The sequence below is a fragment of the Hippocampus zosterae genome, chromosome 10 (genome assembly GCF_025434085.1).
Source record: "Hippocampus zosterae strain Florida chromosome 10, ASM2543408v3, whole genome shotgun sequence".
NCBI classification, from domain to species: Eukaryota; Metazoa; Chordata; class Actinopteri; order Syngnathiformes; family Syngnathidae; genus Hippocampus; species Hippocampus zosterae.
The window spans coordinates 10618167-10632409 of record NC_067460.1 but is presented as its reverse complement, the minus strand read 5'-3'; the positions used below and the strand labels follow the sequence as shown (position 1 = coordinate 10632409).

At 39.8% G+C, this 14243-nt stretch overlaps 1 protein-coding gene across 2 annotated transcripts in view; it reads left to right on the top strand.

Annotated features, from left to right (window-relative positions):
• Positions 1-14073, top strand: part of tyw1 (tRNA-yW synthesizing protein 1 homolog (S. cerevisiae)) — a 32830-nt gene extending 18757 nt beyond the window's left edge. Inside the window, exons 14-17 of one of the 2 annotated variants that reach the window (XM_052077489.1) lie at positions 2279-2389; positions 9277-9444; positions 9973-10076; positions 12396-12541. In XM_052077489.1, coding sequence (XP_051933449.1) covers positions 2279-2389; positions 9277-9444; positions 9973-10047 — 354 coding nt within the window. In that variant the 3' untranslated portion in view covers positions 10048-10076; positions 12396-12541. Of the gene's footprint in view, positions 1-2278; positions 2390-9276; positions 9445-9972; positions 10077-12395 lie in introns of both variants that reach the window. The other variant, XM_052077488.1, reaches the window with a different exon arrangement.
• The last annotated feature ends 170 nt before the right edge of the window (positions 14074-14243 follow it).

Here is a 14243-nt window from a genome sequence, read left to right as displayed (position 1 = left end):
AAACTTTTGTGTTCGTTCCTGCTGGATTTGAGCCTGTGCCAGCATGTGTCCATTTCTATTTTCAATGCAGCCATGTCTCCCGGGAGCCCCCGAATAAAAGGTCTTGCTGGCTCTTTTCTTTTCAAGAAAAGAGGGGAAAAAAAGTCCATTAGGGTAGCTGGCGTCCTGCGGCAGCCTGGCTGTCAATATGTACTCTAAAGGGAGAGTTGTTTCCATTCAACTTCTGTTGGGGATATGTTCCTGGTAAAAATGAGTCTCATACTCATATAGTAGGGCTAAACAACTAATCAAATTCAAATTGGCATCGCAATGTGGTAAAATGTAATTTTCATATCACAGAGGTTGCAAGTTGAGCTTTATTATAGTTTATTTTTTGTTTTTTTTTTTTAGATATGTAAAATTTCAAAGTAAATTCAAAATGGCGGACTTCCTGTTAGATTCAACATATGGGTCCATGAGATTTTGTTTGTAGGCCTGGGACTGTTGCATATTCCACCAAATATATGTAAATGTAGATAAGTTCAGTGCTGAAGAAGTGCAGTCCACATGTTTACATATATCATTGTTTTATGATACGTGAAAAGTTGAAGCGATAAAGACACAGATTTGTTGGCATTATTGTTGTAATCTGGCTTTTGAATTTACTGATTTAAATTGACGCCACATGTGGTTAAAGAGCTTTACAAGGGAAGAGCTTCATTGAGCCAGGCCATAGCCGTGTCTAATAGCCCGATCCGCCCTCTTGTGACATCGATAGGCATTCACGAAACTGCTTGGATGATTCTTTTCTATTTCAGATTATTTGATGTCACATTCTTGCTGCTGGAGGCTGTAAATTTCCCCAGTGTGGGACGAATAAAGGATATCTTATCTTATCATAAATTGTGATTTACATAGATAAAGTTTACATTTCACAGTGAATTTTGTCCCCATGGGATTTGCTTTTATTTTTGATTGTTTTGACGACATAATGCAAATGAATATTTGAGTAGCACTCACAGATATACTGCAGAAAAGAGAAAATAACAAATAATCACACATTCTTACTGATGATATGTGCATATAGTGCGTCTCCCAGACTTACTGGTACAAGTGTATGCAATACACAGTGGCATTTTTGCCCCAGAGACAGAACATCACAGCAAAATCACTGCACTCAAATTACAGGTTGGTGAGTGGCAACTTAAGATGGGGACTGCTAGTGGCTAAGTGCTGTTGGTAGTCCGTTCATATGTAAGTCGATGCTCGGGTTAGCAGCCGGCTGCAAGATGGCCAACCTTTAGCCAGTCTGTATGTTGAGTGCCTCTTGGTATCAGTCGTGGGATTACAGCTGGTTTATGAATGTTCCTGGTAAATGGTGATTTTGTTTGGAAATTGATCCCCACAAAATTCCCCCAAATTTGATTTGTGTGATCTAGTCAGAGCTTTATACAGTGAGAGAGTGAATGGCAATTGTGTATGTATAGAACAGCGATGAAATGCAAGGGTAAATTGTGTACACACAATCATATAAGGTGAGTCTACATTAATATGATTTTCACAGTTATAACGGCCCTCTGAGGGAAACCACAAGTACCCAGTGGCCTACGGTGAAAATGAGTTTGACACCCAGGCCTACGTCATCCTGCACCATTCGAACAGCAGTAGTTCATTGTTTTAGCCTCGTTTTTGTAATCCGCCTAGGGAAAGTTCACAGTGTACAACATATTCCCTCATCCAATTGCTTTTGTTGTGGCATTAAAATGCTGGGCAACCCCTCCTTTTCCATTCTATTTCCATTCACTCTTTCGGCACTCACTGCAGCGCTGCGGCATCTTTCACACGGAACACTGAGTGTTGTGTTCCCAGAATCAACAATCAAGTCCTGGCCAGGCACCAAAAGGGAAGGTGTTTTGTTTTATTGCAAATTACACTTCAGGATGTCCTTGATCGTCAGCCCCCCCCCCCTCCCCACTTCCCGCCAGGCTTGCCCTTGTGCTACAAAGAGTTGTCAACTTGAAGCAATACTTCTAGCGCGCCATGTGTACTGTAGAGTGACTTATTTTAAGAGATGTTCTGTCGTAATTACAATTTTGGTTGGGATATTTGGCTAGTTATGTCATTTTTATTTATTTTTTTCTGATCAGTTTCCAACTTTAGATTTGTTCTGTAACTTGTTCCAATAATTTTGTTGTAAATCTATTTGCATTTGTCTCATGTGTGCATATGTGTGTGTGTGTGTGTGTGTGTGTGTGTGTGTGTGTGCGTGTGTGTGTTTGTGTGTGTTTCTCCTGTTCAGAGGCAGAGGACAGTGTATCGGTTAACGCTGGTCAAAGCTTGGAACGTGGAGGAGATAACTGCTTACTCAGAGCTTGTCGCATTAGGCCAGCCCGACTTTATCGAGGTCAAGGTAGGATATGGTTTTGTATCATTGTTTGTGTGTGTGTGTTTTTACTGGAGTGCATCCACATGGCGGGCGTCTTGAGAGACATCAGACAGCAAAGCCTTGTTTTTCCTTTGATAATGTGCATGAATGCAAACACTGCCAGCGGCTGGATGGCTGGCTGGCTGGCTGGCACGCAACACGCCGTCTGCGCTCACTTCAAAGTTTACATCCAAAGAATTGGAAACAAATGCATTTTTTTGTTTGTTTGTTTTTCATTGTTTGTTACTGAAATGTGTGAAGCAATATTACAGTAACAAACGTTGTAATGTATTTTTTTAAAAACATTCTGTTATTTAGAGGTATTTCTGTATTTTTTTTTTGTTGTAATATGTTTGTTCCAACGTCTTTGGGTTTCTCTCCTATTTTTGTATTTTTATGTGTTTTTGTACTGTAGTATTGTAATATTTGTAGCTATTTTAAGGAATGTTTTGTAACATTTTTGCCAGAGTAGCAACAGAGTTAGATTTTGTGGCCCAATATATGTATCCTTATTAGCATTTTATCTCAAATATTTTTTTGTAATCACACAGCCAATTGTGATGTGGTGTTTTGTGGATTTAACTACTGTTTATTTTCTATATATTTAAAAATAATTGTAAATTGTAAAAATCTTTAGATTTAAATTTTATCTGACATTTTTTGTAATAATTTCTAAAGTTTATCATATCTGAGCATTTCTCGAAAATTAACATTCGGGTTTTTCGTAATAAGTTGAGCAATTTTGCTCTGGCTCACGTCTGATTGCACAAATGAGCCTAATTATTGGACTTACATTGTCTGTGCTGAGTTAAAAATATTAGAATAAACCATCTAAAACTACTGAAAGCATCTGAAATGAAACCGTGAGTCAAAACTCAAATCACAACTCGTATTCAAAGTATAAAAGCCCACTAAAACTGTATCTTGTCAAGTATTAGGATTCCATTTTAGCACAGTCAAAAAGACATGAAGGTTTTATTATTTAACAACATGCGGGTCCTTTTGCATGCATCTATTCATTTTTGAACACGCCAATGAATAATTGAGTTTGTGAGGGACTGTGACACGTGTCCTCATCAGACACCGTTTGTCTTCTCGTCAGCAGCTCAGGCTGGATTTCTCAAAGGGGGGGGGGTTAATGTGAAAAGGAAAAAAAAATGGTTGTACAAATCCAAATCAGATGGTGTGGATAAAATTATGATCGTCAGATCTGATGGAATTTTCGACTTCAGCGATTTCATTATCGTCACCGTCGGGTGGAAGCATACTGTATATCTTCAATATAGCTCATAAGTTCCATCCAAACTTCTTCTGGCTCTTTGTCTTTAATGCTCGAAATACTATGAATGAACAGACAGAGGACTGCGGTTTGAGAAAAAGTTGAGCCCGAATTTACTTCACCCCAAGATACCATAAGATTATTACAAAGCACAACTTTGGTGAAAATGAGGCTACTTGTACTTCCCCACAGCTCTACTTTGTCGAAGCGAGGCTCCTCCACTTATTTCAACTTAGATTCAAGATGCCACAAGAATACTTTTGTCATCATTAGGCTCTTCAAATCAATGTATCTCCTTGACACCAAGATGGTGGCAAAGCACTCCCTTTGTCTAAATGAAGCTCCTCAATTCACTTCAAATTAGTTTCTTGGCACCAAGATACCACAAGGTTATCAGTAAGTACTACTTTGTCCGAAATCAGGCTCCTCAATTTACCTCAGCTCAGTTCCGTGGCACTAAGGTGACAAGATGTTGTCCGAGCACTACTTTTGTCTAAATGAAGCCCTTCAGTACACTTAAATCTAGTTGCTTCACATCAAGCTACCACAAGATGGCAACTCAGCGCTACTTTTATCAAAATGAAAATCCGCAAGTCACTTCAACTTAGTTCCTCAGCGCCAAGATGCCATAAGATCATTCTAAAACAATACTTTTGTCTGAACGCAACTTTTCAATTCAGTTGAATTTAGTTCCTTCATACCAAAAATTAATACGTTTTTAAAAATTGCATGCTACCGTATTTCTGTGCAACGTCAGAAATGGCCACAATCAACATCAAAGGTGCATAGAGTCCAACAGGTCCTGCTGATTGTTAATTACATAAATCTTCAAACTGGCAAATGATGGTTTGAATTGTTCTCAGAACACACCCAAATTATTTTTGTTGTGCCATTCCAGGAGCAAAAGAGCACGCCAGGCTCTTTGTTAGCATTCACAAGGCAGCCTCTCGAGGGAACACCTCCTCTCCCCCCACCCCCTTTCATAATCAAGAGCACGCCACGTTCTTGCGGCCCATTAGTTCCCCCAGGGTGAGCCAGGAGTCCGTCCACGGTAATCATGTGGCAGAAGGGCCCCCAAATGATGATGGAGGGCGCAAGCGAACAGCCGCCTCGCACGTTTGACAAACTCGAGTAAATAATTGAGGGAGTTGGTTTGCCACAGCTACATTTTTCTTTGTAAGTCTCGCGTGAGGCTTTTTGTTTTTGTGCAGGGGCCGGAGGAAAGAAAGGAGAAAAGCTCCTTGGAGGTGTTTGTACGGTGGTTGTTTTCACCATCGGAACAGAGGAACTGTGGAGTGGATGGGATAGATGCAACATAGCTGTGAAGCATTTTTTTAGCAACAGGGTTTATTAAATATTAGTGATTCGCAGGAAGGAATATATTTCAAGCACTTTTGTATTTTAATAAGAAGAATAATAAGAAAATCTTTATTCGTCTCACAATGGAGAAATTCCCAATTTACAGTTTTTGTGAATTAAATAAATTTACAATTTATTGAAATGTTGGGGCTAATATTGCGAAATTCTATTATTTTTGTTATTTTAGATATTTTTGCCATGTATTTTTGTCATAATACTTTTGTAAGTTTACTCTTCTTATAAATGAGTGTGTGTGCGTGCGTAAGTGTGTGTGCATGCGCGCTTGCGATTGTGCTCGCACTCACGCGTTTCTTGTAATGAATTGCGTTTTTGGAGTCTTGCTTGTTTGGCACTTTGCTACCGCATTAAAACGAACAAGCTAAACCCGTGTTAGCTCATCCATCCTCCTCCGAGCGCCTTGTCTGTTGACAGAGACAATCTGCGTTTTGTTTGCTCGTCTCATAGCTTTTTTTCTATTTGGGCCATCGTGGGTTTGCTTATCCAGTGCGAACAAGTAGAGTTGAATGATGAATGCGATTATGATGATGTCCTCAATTGCAGATCATACACTCAGCAGCCACTTCATTAGGAACACCAGCTCTCAAGACACCCACTGAAACTGTAAAAGTTAGTTTGCCCTAAGGTCACTGTACGTTGAATAGATATTTAAAGAGCTCGCTGATATCATTTTTTTTACTTTTTGAAATATTGATTAAACCATGCTGTTTACATGACCCCTGTACCAGTGTTGCCTGTGGAGAACGTCACTGTGCTCCTGCGAAATGCTATCCGCTATCGATTAGCCCGGAAACATTCTCATTTGTCACTTGACAACAAGTGCTGACAAATGTTTCTTTCGATAATGCTCCCTGACACACTCACTGGGGACTTTTGAGTGACTGAGAACTACAATGGGCTAACTGTATCCATATCCAATGTCTTCATTATATCAACACCTTCAATCTAAAGACAGCCATTCATCAATCTAGTTCCCTTAACACGAGCGGCTCATACACAGCAGATATTTAAAAAAAAAAACAATAACTTTGCACACCCCTGTTCAAATGCCATTTTTTTAATGCAAGAAAGAGAAGAAAAAAACATTTTAGGACATTTCTGAATCCAATTTTAGGAAAAGCCTACTAGAACACCTGAACTTTATTTGGTGCTAATCAGAGGAACTTTGATTGGTGGAAGGTGTGTGCTGACTGCAAGTTCACACTAGTTAAAATGCGATTGATTATTTCCTAATACAGCCACAGCCTCGCTATAAAAGGGTGTGTATCCTTTTTGATTAACTCCAAATTACTTGAAAGTAGACCTTTGGAGCTTGGGGAAAAACAATTCTTGTAAACACTTTTAATCATGTAATTATATTCAAAATCTTTCAGCGTGTCACTAATACCCCTTCAAATGGACTTTTTTCAGTCTCCACGGGTGGTTTTTTTGTTTTTTTTTTTTTTTTACAAGAATATCAGCACAGCTTAGGATCTGAATGGTCAACCCATAAATGATATCCCTTGCTAAAACACAGCAAATCACAGCAGAAATAGTGCAGCGTATTACATTCCTGGTGTGCCTAATGAAGCGTGCAGTGAGTGTACAAAAGGCGTTCTTTTATTTCTCAGGATGGGTGCACAAAAAGCAGGCAATAATTGAATTCATTGTCACATTTTCTTTTGTCAGTGGATTTTTTCCCCTTCCCCTGTGAATCATTTTCTTCTTCCTTGGTATGTTGTGCTCGTTGGAGGCCTGATTGATTGTCTCTCTGCTGCATCAATAAGCGTTATTGAGTGAACAGACACACCGATAAATTTACTTTCAAAACACCCACTGCACATTTATGCTCCTTATCGATCACCAGACATAAATGGGAGTAGGGGACAAAAATCAATAGTGGCCATAATATATTTATAACATTTGCCCAAAGTGTTAATTTGTGGCCATGAAATGCCAAGGAACCTTGATTTTAGCCCCCAAAAGACCACTGCAATGTTTGTGCCACAGCAGAGCATGAAGTCGGAAGTGTGTCAACTGTGTCACAATTTGACCAAGCACATAAGATGGGGCACAGATCCTGACTGTTGAGATTGAACCGTGCATTTTGGTGTTTAATTATATACAACATTTCATTCTCTTGTTGTCTGCTCTGCATATATTATTATACTATTGAGTGTTGTATTTTTGTAATATTTTCAAAAAAGCTACTGAAAAAAATGGAAATGTTCCAGAAAAATTACAAAAATCACCTTACAAAAGGTGATTTCATAGATCATATGAAATTACAAAATGTAGTATTTTTCCATATCCAAAATTACACAAATACAATACAGTATTACCAAATCCATAGAACTTAGAACATAGATTAAAAAAATTAATACATTATTGAAAAGGGAAATCATTGCAGAGAGGGAAAAAATGCAAAAATAAATGTAAATTCCATTAAAATTATGTTTATGCTGTTTTACATTTTGCATTAGCATTACGCGACTGGACTTTTGCTTGCCAAATTTTGGTTAGCTGTACAATATTTATGTTGTTACATGGGACAGTTTTACAGTAAACGTCAACCGTAAGTGACAAACAGCTTGAAGCAAGAGCGCAAAGTGATGTGACAGACTAATCTATTTCTTCACAGAGAGATAGGAAGAACGGGCGGAAAGGAATAATTTTTAAAAAATGGTGTTAAACAAGTTAAAATGTGTCTAAAGCGCACTTTGTTATATTGTGAAACAAATTGAAATGTTTTCCCCCCCAATGTCATGTTTGGGTCTTTGAATTATGAAGAGGAAAACGGCATCAATGATTGGAGCCAGGCCAGCAGTCACATGACCTCCTGAAGGATGCACAGCTTTTCATAGATCACGCCTATCATCCGCTCTTCTGCCCAAAACACGCCACCAACTCCGCCGGCCGTCGTCTGGGTCGCCATCAAGTGATTTATGGCTACGCTGGTGTGCCGGGCTATTAGTCAGCAAGCCTCCAGGTGCAGCCACCGTCATCAATTGCATCCCAAATGCACAATCTGCAAAGGCAAGAAATGTCAGCCTGAAAAAACCCATTTATAAATAAAAAAAATCCAGTCTCCTAAGCACTTATTTCCAATCGTGACTGCACCAAGGTGCTGTCAAGAGCTTCTAATTAGGTGAATTTTCCTGCTTTCACCGCTCACAAAATGTTTGGCATATTGGGCTTTGAGGTAAAATTGTTAGATGAACCGATTTTTTTTTCTTGAGCAGAGGATTTTATGATAGTTTTGGATGTTTCATTATCATTAGTTTTTTTGTGTTGTCCTTTGTCTTTCAGTTAGCTTTATGTAATTTTGAGAGCTGTTTTTATATACAGTATTTACAAGCAAATTGGGGATATGTTTAAGTGAAACGTGTCAGTCAATCCAAAGAAGGTTCTGTGACTTTGCATTGTTTTACTTGACTCTTTTTTAACAGATTTTCTATACAGGATATCACACATAAAGATTCCCCAAAAAGGCATTTTTTTCCCCGCCCCAACACAAAAAGCTGAATTTCTCTGGAACCCATTGTCCAATTTTCAAAATTCTTGATGTGCGAAAGTGGCAAATTTTGCCCGACTCAGCATTTTGACATTTTGTCAAATCTTTTCACCTTGCAAATTTTAGTTTAAGTTATTCTATTAGCTTTTGTGAAACCAATTAACCATGAGACAGACTGGAGTTACTTCTTCTATACATGTGTTCTAATGAAACCAGCTGTTGCAATTCACCTTTGAAGGCCCAGAAACACACTGGAACCAGTTAAACAATATCAAATAGGGCATTTTCTGTTACACCTCTTGTTGCTGATCACTTATTAGGTGTCATCTTGGTCTGCACATTTTGTTGCTGTTGGTTTGCAATCGCGTCTGAGTGACAGTTAGCTGTTGTTTCCAAGCTATTGATGCATTCCTCTAGCTTTCTATTTTTTTTCTGTTTGCCCCGATCCACATCTGCTTTCATTTTGTCTTTCAAACTGCTCATTTGTCGAGGCGTCCCTTCATTCTGCTTCTCCACCTTTTGTCCTTTTTTTCCTGCAGTAGAGATTTCATTGACTTAATTTCACACGGTACAGTTATTTGACCTGCGCTCGTGCCTGGGGTTGTTTTTGTTACCTTTTGTTCTGACTTTAGTAAAAGAAGGTTAAAGTGAGGTCTCTGTGTGATCCATATTGACAAAAGTAAAAGTGTTCCTGCCATAAGTTTGATGGGGTTTTTTTTTCAGGGTGTGACGTACTGTGGTGAGAGTTCAGCCAGCAGTCTGACCATGGCCAACATCCCATGGCACCAGGAAGTGGTTGTGTTTGTGCAGCAGCTAGTGAACATGCTGACTGACTACGAAATCGCATGCGAACACGAGCACTCCAACTGTCTTCTTATTGCCCACAAGAAGGTAATGTCACACGCTCTATCCTATCCTATCCTATCCTATCCTATCCTATCCTATCCTATCCTATCCTATCCTATCCTATCCTATCCTATCCTATCCTATCCTATCCTGTCCTATCCTGTCCTATCCTATCCTATCCCTTGGTAGTCTTTCCTGTCCTTTCTCGTCTTTTCAGATTTTGTTCTGACTGGAGATTGATGTGGCTGGAGCCCTTTTTCTCTTCTTACTCTTCATTTCTATTCCTACCTTGACTTGTTTTGTTCTATCGTGTTGTCAAGTCTTGTCCTGTCTTGCCCGAATCTGCATTATTCTGTCCTGTCCTGTCCTTTGCTTTGTTTCATCTTTCTGGGGCCTGCCCTGCCCTGTCCTGTCCTGTCTTGAATTACTGTATTTAGTCTTGTTTTGCCCTCTGCTGTTCGACCCTGTCTTACTTGGTCTTCACCTGCCATGTCCTGTCCAGCAACGAATCCACTTATAGCGTTTTTTTTAAATTAAGTTTTACACATTTCACTCCGCCTTTCATGTGTGAAGGCTGATTTCTTGTTGCCACAGCTCATTTTCTTAAACCTCATCATTATTTCTTTAATGGGGAAACAGTCCAGTTGAGGCGTGGGCAGATGTTTGACAATTGAACGGTGAGTCATTGTCTTGGTGCGCACACACACACACACACACACACACACACACACACACACACACACACACACACACACACACACACACACACACACACACACACACACACACACACACACACACACACACACACACGCACACACACGCACACACACACACACACACACACACAGCCGCGCTCTCTCACTTGTTCTCTTACTCAGCCACACACTCACTCACTCATTGACACTATCTTTGATGTACACACACTTGCTCACTCTCTTTAACACACAGACATGTCACACATTCACTTACTCTCTCACACACTCACTCACACACTTAGTCACTCTTACGCCTGTGAACACACTCACAGTCACACCTACAGACTATTTTTTCTGATTCTTTCTTCCTCTCTCTCTTTTTTACACTCGGACTCGCACACACACTCTCTCACTCACTCTTCTACGCAGTCAATATTCCAACCCCCTCATCTTTCCTGTCCTGCGTGGCAATGGCCATTCGTGTGACAGCCTCAGACTTTGCTTCATATGCACGTCCTTCTCACCCACGCCTGTCAGCTTTTCCTAATATATTTGCACACACACACACTCCCAATCTTTGCATTTGCAGCCCAGATTTTTGTGCTACAACATGATGCTTTCTCCTGCAGACATGAGCTGTCGCCCTCGTCTTCCTTTCAAAATGGGCGCTTATTTTTTTTTTTAGGGAGAGTGACTTGAAACCTTTGTGCTCAAATATGATTTTTAAAACACGGGCGTCTGCTTATTTGTAGCTCACATTAAAAAAGAATCATTCAAATGTGAGAGGGCAAATATGTGCATGTGCCCTGTTTCTTTATAAAGTGACATTGCCAGCAAATGGTTAGGCATGTTCATGACCATTTTCACTGTTTTCAACTGTATGAACGTTGCTACGTTAACCACACAAACATGCATTTAAGTGCAGAAGTGATGCATTGACCTGTTGTGTGCTCTCGCATCATTTGTTTGTCGATGTTCTGCCTAGAAGCCCATAGAACCTACAGTTCTCTTCCAATGAATGAATGAATGAATTAGACCCGAGACAGGACTACCACAGATGGATAGTCTTCTGTGTTCTTTTCATGCTCGCTACATGATCACTACATGTGAGGCGCAAAGCATAAAGGCACTGGACACTTCATTAGGTACACTGGACACTTCATTAGGTACACCTGAACCATACAATCAATTGTAGCCCATATCGTTGGAAAGCTCTCAGAACGATGCACATTGTTGTAAGTGCTACATTTTTATGTTGTGCGCTCATACATTTCACAAACGCAATATTAAACGGAATGCCTTTGTAAGGAAAATTTCTGTGTTGACCTCCCCTTTAAAAAGAAATTCCTTCCTCCCTTTTCCTGCCACTTGATGCAAGACTCAATAGGAGTCTCTTTTATCATCTATCAGTCACTTGATTCTTGTCTGTGATGTTTCACGCGATTTTTATGAAGCTTTTTTTGTTTTTTGTTTTTTTGCTGACCATGTGAAAAGGACTCTTTCTCCGTGGACCATTTTTGATATTAAGCATGAATGGAAATCCCAGTATAGGACGAATGGCATGTTTGTCCTGTTTGCTTTTAACACTTTTAGCGCCTCACCGGCCATTTATTGAATCTCCCGCCGGTTTATTGTGGGAAAGACAAGAGGTCACTTGCTTACCCATTTTGCTTGGCTTGGTGAGACGCACACTCTTACACAAACACACGGATCCAGGTATCAGCCTCCAGTGGGCCCTTAAATAAGATGGATGGTGGCTTGGCTGTGAGAGTCGTAGCTGATAAATAATAATAATACATTTTATTCATAAGCGCCTTTCAAGACACCCAAGGACACTTTACAATAACAAAGAGGAAGTCTGAACCAAATACAGCACAACCTTGAAAGTTTTTCAAAATTCATTCTGAAAGTCCAACAGAAGAGAAATGACCACAGAGGTTGCCGTATGTACTTTAAGTCGGCGTAGAAAAGATCACAGGGTGTGAGTGGGTCTTCCTTGTTTTTCATGTTTGACATGAAGGAGTACCAAGTAAATACAATACAATACAATACAAGATGAAGACTGCTACATTATCATCTTACTAGCCACGAGCTAGCTAGCTTGCAAGTCTAGCTACCCATGTCACTTGTGATCTGACATGTTGAGACCATCTTCTTTGTGATGTTCCACATGGAGTACCAAGTTATGATGGAGGCAACTATGTTAATAGCCGACTACGTAGCTGTGATCCGCTCATCTTTTGTCTCAGAATCACTTTTATTGTCATTGTATAAAATACAATACTACTCTGTTTTCAGTTTAAGGTGGATGGCAAGTGGCATACGTGGATCGACTATGATCGTTTCCAGGAGCTGGCCAGGGTTCACCAGGAGAGCGGCGGCAAAAAGGTTTTCTCCTCGTCGGATTACACAGCGCAGACCCCCGACTGGGCGCTGTTTGGAGCCAGTGAGCAGGGCTTCGACCCGGCCGAAACACGCTTTCAGAGACGCAACAAAGGCAAAGATCTTTCTGGATGCTGATTGCACCACTTCGATGAGGACTTTTAATTGGGTTTTATTTTCAATACATCCCTTCCTCATTATTGGGTTTTTCTTTCTCTCTCTCTCTCTCTCTCTCTCTCTCTCTCTATCTCTCTCTCTCTCTCTCTCTCTCTCTCTCTCTCTCTCTCTCTCTCTCTCTCTTCCCCCTTTTTTAAAATAAGTTTGCTTAATGAACTGACATAATTAAATCTGATGCGTGTCTCACGCTGGTTGATTAAATTAAATGGATCTTCTCTGCAGCTTAATTAGAGGCCCGTTACATAGCAGAATTGTCAAACCAAAGGCACACGGGCCAGATCTCACTCTCTACAGCGTGCTAAATGACTTTTCCTCACATTTTGCAAATGTTACAAGCTTTTTCCCCACTCAATCCCTTCTTAACATAAATTGGGCAAAATCTGCTTTTATCCCACATACAGATTAACTTCACTTTTCTGACATTTTACAAATTTACCTTTTCTAGAACATCCATTATTTGGTGAAAAAAAGAAAAGGTTGACCTGACATGAGGATATTCATTGAGAGAAAATTAGTTTTTGGCCACCATATTGTTGGATCTTGGTGCTTCATTTAGATCAAACTTGTGCCTCACAGTTTGGTACCATCTTGTAGCATCTTGGTGCCATGGTGCTGTGTTGAATTCAATTGGGGAGGTTCATTTAGACAAAAGTAGTGCTTTGTTGTTTGCTATTATCTTGTGGCATCTTAGCTTCAAGGATTTATGTTGAAGTCAGTTCTAGAGGTTCATTTAGACATGAGCAGTGCTTTGCTGCTACCTGGTAGCATCTTGGTGCCTATGCACTATGTTGAAGTCAGTTGAGGAGGTTCATTTGGTCAAATTAGTTCTTTGCCACCATCTTGTGGCATCCACGGGCTTTTCTAAATCTTTTTAGCTGGGTTGTGAGTTTGTCGTGGATTTTTGTCATTCACGGCAGGGCTCGGTACCTACCCTCCGCCTACAGTAGGGGAATACTAGTCGCCACTCACAAACACACACTAAACCCATTCATGTCGTGCTTTGCCACCTTTTGTGGCATCTTTCAGCAATTTAAAACTTTTGGAGACACTGATTTAAAATTTATTGTGTTGTTAAATATGTAACAATTCAATAAGAATTGCCTATACATAATATGATAGGTGACATGATTTTCACCGTTTGGGTATTTTATAAGAACTCGTTAGATTAGGCTACTGCTAAATTCCCTTAGTTTTAAAGCTTAGAGATACTGTATAGAAACATGAAAAACTGCTACTGTATGAAAAGTAAGCACATAATTTTGATTATTATTGCTTGTTTTTCTATTTTAATGATGGCCATGTATGTGCATGTGGTTACATTCTATGTCATCTGTTTGCCGCAGAGATCTTTTGTATGTTTGCAACATTTTGTTAATGTTTTCTTGAAACAATAAAATACAGTTATGGCTTTTCTAAATGTCATTCACAGGATGTTGAAAAATTGCATGTGACAGACTTTATTATAGCAACATGTTATGCTACATAATCATTTTTATTGCCTGATTTTTTTTTTTTTATTCAAATAGGTCCCCCGTACCTGCAGCCGTACATCCGCTTCAAAATGTTACGTTGCACGTACTGTGTTCT